Source organism: Rhopilema esculentum, chromosome 3 (genome assembly GCF_057945365.1).
Source record: "Rhopilema esculentum isolate cy_ngs chromosome 3, ASM5794536v1, whole genome shotgun sequence".
Classification (NCBI taxonomy): Eukaryota; Metazoa; Cnidaria; class Scyphozoa; order Rhizostomeae; family Rhizostomatidae; genus Rhopilema; species Rhopilema esculentum.
In genome coordinates this window covers 2,285,600-2,295,563 of record NC_142817.1, presented here as the reverse complement: position 1 = coordinate 2,295,563, position 9,964 = coordinate 2,285,600, and the positions used below count along the sequence as shown (strand labels likewise).

The 9,964-nt window shown below is 34.8% G+C and overlaps 1 protein-coding gene across 1 annotated transcript in view; it reads right to left on the bottom strand.

The window, feature by feature from the left end:
• Positions 1–459: 459 nt before the first annotated feature.
• The window catches only part of LOC135692432 (dynein axonemal heavy chain 6), a 55,669-nt gene continuing 46,164 nt past the window's right edge, over positions 460–9,964 (bottom strand). Inside the window, exons 78-93 of the mRNA XM_065210547.2 lie at positions 9,709–9,831; positions 8,979–9,169; positions 8,336–8,429; positions 7,556–7,796; positions 6,812–6,912; positions 6,186–6,290; positions 5,867–5,981; positions 5,140–5,261; positions 4,574–4,744; positions 4,065–4,151; positions 3,627–3,719; positions 3,119–3,211; positions 2,882–2,942; positions 2,361–2,635; positions 1,571–1,682; positions 460–999 (exon numbers count right to left, since the gene is read on the bottom strand). Coding sequence (XP_065066619.2) covers positions 896–999; positions 1,571–1,682; positions 2,361–2,635; positions 2,882–2,942; positions 3,119–3,211; positions 3,627–3,719; positions 4,065–4,151; positions 4,574–4,744; positions 5,140–5,261; positions 5,867–5,981; positions 6,186–6,290; positions 6,812–6,912; positions 7,556–7,796; positions 8,336–8,429; positions 8,979–9,169; positions 9,709–9,831 — 2,088 coding nt within the window. The 3' untranslated portion in view covers positions 460–895. The remainder of the gene's footprint in view (positions 1,000–1,570; positions 1,683–2,360; positions 2,636–2,881; positions 2,943–3,118; positions 3,212–3,626; positions 3,720–4,064; positions 4,152–4,573; positions 4,745–5,139; positions 5,262–5,866; positions 5,982–6,185; positions 6,291–6,811; positions 6,913–7,555; positions 7,797–8,335; positions 8,430–8,978; positions 9,170–9,708; positions 9,832–9,964) is intronic.

Below are 9,964 nucleotides of genomic sequence, written 5' to 3'. Positions count from 1 at the left end.
AGTCTTTCAAAGCACACGCTAAGAATGCTCATTTTGGTAGCTTAATGGAGGAAAAAATTGGCGAAAAGGTAAAGCAGCACCAGTTAATACCATAACGAAGAAGAGTTGTAAATAAAGCAGGCGTGGGAATAGGTAATAACTTTTCTCTATGCTGCAGACAGAATTTCTCACACTGTTCTGCAAGTTGGGGCTTGATCATGACATTTATTTCAAAACTGCTACTTTGTCAAATCATGTGTACAGCTGACTAGAATATACTAACTAGACTAAACTAAATTTTTTGCTATAAACGGAATCTCGAAGTCAGAGCAAATCAATTTCAGTCACTTTAGATTTAACGCCCAAGACACTGTTTTCAATGTTGTTTTGAACAAAGAGCTTTTCTACATGATTAATTTTTTCAGTGTTTCAGCAAGAAGTTGAGCACCAGCTAGCCAAAAGCTATTTGAAGGAAAATTCACGGTGTAATAATGGACATGTGAATTGAAGACAAAAAAGACAAAGAGTTTAACAATCAGGTATTTAGATTTATTGACAACCTTTACAGATAACATTTATTTACAGCAAAAAACCTAATACGCAATAATGTAATCAATGGAAATGTGTAATATCAATAAGAAAGTCATAATGAACGCCCAAAATGCACCCAAATATTTACACAGTAAAACCTAAGCTCAATGAAGCCAAATCATTTATCTGAAATGCCGCATTTGTTATAATTTTTGCTTTCGGTTTCATTTATTTAAAGTTTTTGTATCAGATATGAACTACTCAATAAGCTTGAGTTTAAAATGGAAAGTAACGGCGTGGCAAAGCAATGGAATACGTACATCTTAATCCAAAGATAGCACAAAAATATTTTATTCACAGAAGCTACGTTTTACAGTTTTGTTTTCTAGTCATTCAGTTGGCACAAGAGAGCAGTGCCTTTGGAGATCCAGTAATCTTGCTCCAAGTCAGTTGGTAGATAAACGGCGACAACAAAGTTCGTTGAATGTCCTGTGAAAGAAAGAAATTACTTAGCCAATAGGAGCAAAGAATGGGCCTTAACAGCTACAGTCATAACAAAATGTATTGAAACACATAGTGCTAATTTAGGAGGTCGAATTCAGCAGCCACTTTTCCGTTTTAACAACTTGGTAACCTAGACATGATGCATATTGTTAAAAGAACAGAACATTTGAAATCCTTGCAACAATTATCAGAACACCAACACAAAATCTTTATAGTGTTTAAAGCTTTGTCCTCCTCCCTCCAGTGAAAGGTCAAATGGAGGTCTTTAATCTCAATGTTTCTCGACATAAGTACAAATACATAGTGTTTATGGGCATCTGTACCCACTTAAAATTGAGGCTTTCCCTCTGTTTCACAACAAGCTTTTGGAAAACTCACACCCTCGACGAATACTGAAAACAAGCTCTCACTATTTGAAATAGCTATATCGGACAGAAATTCAGATTACCTGGAACCAGTTCAGATTAAGACGCAAAGATCATATAAATCACACATAACTAAGATATTTCCTTTAACGTTATCCTTGTCAAAAATAATGTGCACAATTGAAATTTACCTGTTGTTGACAATACACCAGCTCTAGTGGAGGTTTTGTAAAGTGGACTGCGATACATTTTTGGGTCCGGTGTTAAACTAATGCCAGGCTCCATGTGCATGACGGGAAGGTTCTATTGTGAAACGAAATCATTAGTCATATAAACTGTGGAACGAAAAAACGTGCTGCTTTAAAGAGAGGCTCTGAGAAAGTAACAAATTTGCAACTCACAGGTACTTTTTACTCTTTTTATTTTGCTTTTAAATGTGATTTTCAAAAAAAGTTGTGTTAACAAGAAGCCACAAACTTCTGTTCGGCAGAACAATTAATGTAAAAATGTCACTCGCATCAATAAAATCAAAAAGAGACATTGGGACACAGACACAAAAACAAGATTTTCTGTGAGGGAAGTGTTGGCTATTTCTTTAGTAAAAAGTTAAATTTTCGTGGAAAGCATTGCTTCAGGCAAAAACTATAGAAACTTCTCTTTACTGTAGATCAAATTTTGGTTACGCTGGGTACCGTGATAAAAATAACCAACTCTTCTAACCTATGGCACGAAAAATTCTGCGCTTGAAGCAAAAACTGCCTGATAGCAGCCCTTTGTTAAGATAAAAATCTAGCAGCCCTTACAATTAATCCCACTATCATCTTGCTATGAAAGCTCGTCACAGATTTTTCACTTTTAAAAGAGCTGTTTTTTTAAAAGGAAATTATTTTCAAGCTTCGTACAGTGTGAATGTTACAGAAGAATTTTCTTAGAAGAAAGAGAGTAGAGTTTGAGTATAAAGCTAGTTAATTGTAGACTTACGCTTGTCATCTGACCAGGTAGAGCATCAGCCAGCTGCATTTTGTCATCATCCCACCTAGCTGCCTCAATAAACAACCCATGCACCAGAACCCCATCATCTGGTGACGGCAATTCATTGTCAAGCTCAAGTGTGTCTCCATGTTGCATCTTTGCCATGGCCTCGGCTACTTCCTCCTGGTTACGGTACTTTGGTAAGACTTTGTATCCAAATGAAAGCTGATCAATCGGTTGGTCATACTTGCGGGCGTGATTTTGAAGTGTTCCCGTCAGAAAACCTAAGATCAATGTGGATTTGTTAATTTGTAAAGTAAGGAAAAACTCGAGAAACACGATTCTAATTAACATATGCGGCTCGAAACACACACTGTCTCTACAATTCTAACATATTTCTCGGCATAAGATTTCCAATTATATTTAAAAAATGAGTGGCATTTCATCCCATTTCATCATTATTTGATGCAAAATCAATTAACAAGTAGGTAGAAGCATAGAAAGCGATGTCGAAAAAACAGATCTCATACCTTGTGGGAAAAAGAATCCAGAAATCCAGAACGACTTTGGTTGGCCGTGGACGATCCATTTCTGCCAATAGGCAAATCAAGCATTAGCTGGAAACGTATTTAACACAGAATTTTACAGCGGTGCTGTCTTTTTATCTGGCTCTCACACAGCAATGGGCTTGAGATAAAAGATTTAAAAAGGAACAGAATCTACCATAGCCGAGAATATCCAGAAAGAGATAAAATTGTTGAAAATACCTCGATAAAGCTGATTCTGAGAACCAAATCTTTCACCCAGGAAGCAAGTGGCTTCAAAGATGGGTAGGCAGCACTCTCCCACAAGGTGGGAACCTAGAAAAGGATTAGTCCTGGTTTATTGCTCACAGAATTCATGAAAAAATAATAAAAAATGTTCTTAGAACCAACCATGCTATAAGAAACTGATAAAAATCGAATGCAGTTTAACTTAATCACTCTTTCCCTAATTACCAAGAGAAATAATTATTTTCCCCTTTCATCTTATCAATATTCATAAAATGTTGCGGTAAGGTGTAAATAAAAAAAGTTGCTACGTGAAAAGATGGGCGGCTGCATTTTGTGAAAAAGTTTGCGGAAATTTCCTATAACATTTGGACAAGGAAAAATTATTCCAGCCTCAATTGAGGGTCTCGATTCTGTTTAAAATGCCTTTCAAATTCGATAATTTTGTTCAGTCAAATATTAGAATTTCAATACAAAATCCTTTTTCTTGAATAGTAGGAATTACCTGATTATTCAAAAAGCTTGTGTAGACTTTGTCCAGCTCGAGGGACATGACAACTAAGCCTTTAATCGCCTTCTGGAGCTGCTTCAGTGAAGTCTGCAAAATAAATTTAAAATCTGATGTTGTTTGTTTGTGCAAATGGACTGTATAATAATTATGTAAAACTCGCTGTTTAAGATAAAATGTTTTCCGAGTAACTTGATTAAATTATAAGTATATCTGTAGTTTACAAAGGTCAAAATTCTAAATGCAGTCAAAATAAAAAGAGAAATTGCAAGACAAAAGTTACAGCAAACAACATGCAATGACAGACACAAATTCTGAGACATGAAAAGGGTTTACAATAGAAGAAAACCCGAGCAACACTGTACAAAAGTAAAAATTACGGTTATTTCCCACTGAAAGAAAACAATAAAAGTGAATGCCACTATATCTTCTAACCTTGATGACTTTCAGCAAATTGTTGAATCTGTCAACCTCTTGTCCGAGTACAGTTGTGAGAGAATTAAGTCGACCCTTTGAATCAGTCTAGGACAAATTGTTAAGGTACACGTTAAAAAGGTAGAAAATATAATTATAAGTAATTGACCATTTGATATGATAGAAAAAGAAATGAAGAATAAATCCATCAGCAACAATGGGGTTCATATAATTATGCAAATCATAAACTTTTGATCAGTTATGTTTATCTAAGAGGCTGGATAATAAAGTCTTTAAGTGATGTTTGGTTATCATCTTTTCTAACGATTTACGTAGGTCCTCATTCTTTAATTGATATTTTAAGCGTTGAATACATGTATGCTTAACTGTCTATGGATTGGCATTCAACAATGACTTTTATGTTATACAGTTACATAATCTAACGCTTTAAGCATCACTGAGCTAAGAGGTAGGTGAAAAAACTGCCAAAAACTTTGAATATACAGAAGGAAAAAAAATTTGATCTTTACCTTGAACAGGTCTTTTTGTGCATTTTCCATGTCGAGAATATCAGGAAGTTTGCCAAGGATACTTTCTGCTAACTCGTAAACAATCTCATCACTGGTTTTGCCACTACCACCACTAGACATTCGGGGCTGCACTTCCAGTACTGAGCGTATCAGTGTATTTGTTTCTTGAATCTAGATTGAGTTTATAAACAAGAAGCTTTAATAAATTTATGTCAGATACAGTTCTAAAGATCCAGGTTATGGATACTGCAGTCAACTAGCGAGATAGCAAAGTGTCATTGGTAAACATTGAACAATTATACCAAAATTTTTTATTAGAAAGGTTTCAATGATCACAGTAAGAGCTTTATCAACTCGGAAGTTAAATAGATTGACGACTTTGAATCGAATAAAATAGAAAATGTACCATAAAGAGCATTAAATTGCAAAATGATATTCTAGTTTTTACTGATATTTTTGACGGTAGATATTTTCAGTTTTTAGAGAGAATATAACACGGTTAAGATTTGTTTCTTCAAAACAAGTTTCTGCATGAACACATAAACCAGGAATTGACAAGAGTTTACCTGGAAAGCAATGTTGGCATTTTCATGCATACCAAATATTTCTGGCTCATCACTCATTGGCAAATTCTCAATGTATTGACGATAATCCTCAAGCAGATCTTTACTTGGTGCAAAGTACACACCTGAAGATGGAAACAGCTTTTATATATTGGAAACAGCACACAATTATATGCCTTTTTATACAGAAAAGCAATACCTATCAATAGATTTGAACGAGTTAAGAGGAATGCATGGTGTCTTTCTTTGGGGTTCCTATAGAATGGTGCCTTTGTAGGACCCTGATTTATGTCCTGTCTGGCTTTGAATTAGAATGTTTCAAAAGTCTGCCAATATAGTTGCCGATAATATATTCAGGAACAAGAAATTAAGAATACTAGCGGGGTCATTAGGGGGGGGGGGGGGGGATTAATCTATAATCAGCAATATTGTTCCTTCAAACTGCTAACGTATTGAAACCTTGAAATCGGCTCTACAGCAGATTTCTAAACAACACAATATAATACGACAAGAAGCCTCAGTAACAATGTCGTAAACATTTCAAAGTCACAACTTTATTCCATTCACGAAATGTACTCTTTTTCAAAGATTCCAGTCTTCATATAATTTTGGTCATTGAAATCATTATAATTGAACTTAAAGATGAACTTGTTAAGAAGAATATAAAATAACTGATTTTCTGTGAAGGTATTAAGCAATTATGCAAACAATTATCTTTCACTAGACATACCAGAATCAGAGAATTGGTATTCCTCCTTTAAAGTTTCAGGAGCAAAGAACCTTTTTAATATTGTCCGGAGACACCTTTGGTCCCACGAATCAGTGACTCTTCCACCATAGGTGATCTGCAAATGATACAGTTCAGTTCAACGAATGTAGCTGAGTAGTGTTTCACCGTTACTGTTAGTTTGTAACATAATGCATCAAACATTAATTTGTGAAAACGAATTATATATCAGTAAAATATAGGTTGGTAGAAGAATTTTCTTTACGTACAAGAAGAAGTAGGATGATCTTGCAAATACCAAAGAAGTAAGAAGAATACTGACCTCTCCAGCTATGAAAATCAATGCATCCCATGGTATTTTTCCATCTTGAAGAAATATCTTCAAATTATCTAAAGCACATTCTCTGTCTGAATCGTTGAACTCATACTGTAATATTGAAAATATAATATTGAAGGTAATACATCAAACCAATCTAATGAACTCATACTGAAATACTGGAAAAAAACTGCAGTTAATACATATCACAAGCTAACAGGTTTTGAATTTTAGTAGAGCTTCATTCACGAAATTAGAATTGGAGATGTGGTATCTTCAAAAATCAGCGCCAGAAGCAATAAAAAAATATGCAGGACAAAAAGGGCGTTGGGGAGTGGTTTTCTTCATGTGTTTAATCATATGTTCACTTTTTCAATTCATGTTCCTGTTTCTAAAGTCCTTTAATGCTTAAATGCAAAGATTAAACGCTAAAAACCCTAAAAAGTATTACAGTAGAAGTTTTGAAAAATACACATTATTTATACATCATTCTACTTTCAAATGGTATAAATATTCACACCATTGCATAAAATTATTCTCCTTATTACAGATAAAATTTTCAATCTAGCCAATGCCACGAAGGGGCTCATTCCTCTCCTCAATAAATTCGAGCAAATGTGAAGTTAGCAAACCTTGATATTCCAACCAAGAGGACCAAATTTCTTTCTCTCTTGGATGACGGCGTGGAAGAAACACAAACCAAAGACAAGGCGACGCCAGACAACACCCAAAGCTAACGATAGAAAATATATATTAACTTGAATTGTAGCTCAGTTTGAAGCGATAACAATGTTTATTGTCAGGAACATTGGCTTTAAGCTCTCTGAAAGAAGCATTATTTTTACAGGTTTAATGCAAAAGTAATTGAAGAACATTCAAAAGCTACAGTGTTCGATTTTTATGGTTATTAACTTCCTCAGCACAATGCTGGATATCGGTAAATGATTGCATAAAACTTATGGAAATAATATTCATTGATAATGATAGAATATCAAATTTAAATTTGTTGTAACAAATGAAGGGCGAGCTTTAGTAGAGTGAGAGACGTTTCTGTTAAGTGTTTCAACAATCATGGCAAGGATCCAAACTGCCTTTGTGCAAATGTCTAAATTCAGTTCTTTTTGTACAAATTAGAAAGCTAGAAAAAGAGGCATTTAAGGAATGTTGCCTGTAAAATATTAACAAAAGTTTAAGTTTTTACACAATTGAAGTAGCTCCAAATTTACAATTATAAACTTGAGTAATGAAAATATGACTGTCATAGCCCGAGTAAAGAAAACTGACAAATTTTAAGGTGATACTCTTTCAACACTTTCTTTGAAAAATTGGCTTGGACTATATGTGCACGAGATAATCATGGATTTTACAGCACTTACTGTGAGTTTCAAAGGGATCTATGGACAATTCATTGAACGCTCTCTTCACATTAGCTCTCAAGCCTTTAGGTGGTTCGTTGGTCACTTTGATGCTGTTTTGCAAAACCGTGACAGGGAACATACTAGTAGGCATCGAGCTCAAGAACAGCCTAAAGTCAGGATGGACTTCAGTTTCACCAGATGATATTTTCTTGACAATACCCTCCATGGAAAGCATCCAGGAAGCAGCCAAATGACAGTTCTGTGCAAGAAAACAGTATTAGGTAAAGAAAAAGCATTCTAAATAGAATTGAATTTTCCTGAATATCACTTCGGTGTAAATGCTCTTTTTTTCCAGACAATGTTAACTAGGTCCCTTCTTAGTTCCTTAGTCACTTTAATGTATGAAACATTTCATGGCACATTAAAATAGATGCAACATTTTCACCACCTTAAATACCATAGGTAGTTAACATACCTTGCATTAACAATTTTTTTTGCAGTACAGAATTTGAAAATGGCTTTGAAAAAAACAAACATTTTACAACATACTAAAAGCTTTTTCGTCTGACACTCCTCAGAGCATAAAACGTCAGAATCAGGGTCCGAAAGAACACGATGAAAAAACCTTGCATTGCCAAAAATCCTTAACAAGCTGCAGTTTATGTTATCTGGCAGACTAATCATGTGTTCTTCTACGCTTGCAAAATCATTTACATACCTCAAAATCGGGTAAGATATGTCCAATGAAAGATTCAAGCTTGCAATTGGGGTACTTTCAAAATAAAAAAGAACATTTACCTGCAAAAACACCCAGTCACCCTCTTGTACAGCTGTGGATATCATCTTTTCTGCGACGGGGCCTTGACCTTGACCAAGCGAAATGGCTTGCACTCTATAAACAGCATTTAAGAAATGTGTTAGTGGGTTTGAAACAAAAAATGTAAACATGGTAAGGGTTTATGCTTGGGTAAAAATGTTTGCTAGGATTGCAGTTAAGATGTAGAAAATTTTGCAATTTTTTGTATATGAAATCATGTTAAAAAGCAGCTCAGGCTACGTAAAATATAACTAACAAATCATCGTAAATCATAAAAAGGCAATATCATATTGAGCCAAAGACAAGGACTGTCCTTGAATCATAACAAAATAAAGATAGGACTTGGTTACCTTAAATGTACAACACGCTACAGATAAACGGAAAACAAATAACATTGACATTTGGGATCTACAAATGGCGGCCTGCTACGTGATCTACAAGATGTCTTTATTAAACCGAACAGTTTTGTAGATGAAATCCAGAATCGATTAATTGTCTTTATGGAAGCTATCAGTGGATCTCTATCACCATGCAATGAAATTCATTCTCATATGTCCTTTAGAAACTTGGTGACTTAAAAGGACTTAAAGATTGGATATACTGGCTGGATTGGATTTCACCTACCGATGGCTGTAATCCATTTCCTTGGCGAATCTTTGGAAGGCGTTCATCGGATCTGATCCGGTAGAGAGAACAAACACCAAAGGAATGACAGAAGACATGTCAGCATACAAGATTCGAAGGTCTGTTGCTGGGCTCTCAACGAATGACTTGCCAAGATTTTCACACACAAATTCCGTAACAGCATGAGTCACCTGTAATTGAAAAAAGCAGATATAAACAACGATGAAAAGCATTGGAAGCTAAGGTCACTTATTGAGTATTATGACATATTAGCAAATGCTCTGAGTGTATATCAAGATTTTCTGCAACACTTTATGATTTCACTGGTTCGCTTTCTTGTTTTATTCTACAAATCACGTTAAAAATTCTCTCTATTAAATACAGCAGCGTATACATTTCAGTCTAGCTGAATTCCTAGAGCTATGTACACGATTCTAATGAACTTGAAGGCTATGAGCCCCATTGGCTAATATCATAAACATAAGAAGTTTAACAAGACTTAATCTCAGTAATGCAACTTAGAACCATTCTGTTGTAAAACAAATAGCAAATAACGGCTAAATACTATACTTAAAAACGCCATCATTAATGCCAATATCTGGCGTTTATTTTACAAAGCTCATTGCTCACATGCTTCTCGCTTTAAAACTGAATTTGAAAACTAAAAGGTGGTTAAATGAGATTCTGAGAAATGAATAAAAATACATGAAGAAATTGCAAAAGTATTTACTTTTTCTTCCTTGAAACACTTAATCAACATAAGTCTTTGAAAGGATGAAAGCTGCGCCTCAAAGTCCTCCTTCATATCACCTTCTTTCTTATATCCTTCCCAATTCTCTGGATTCAGGGTAATCTGAAATAAGAAAATGCAAAGATTTTTGAATGTTGTTAAGGACGGCCAATGCCAGAGCTTGAAAAAAACTTTCAAGCATAGCCTGCTGCAATTTTCTTTATAGCTTTGGATTTTTGAATCGGGAGGTAACAAG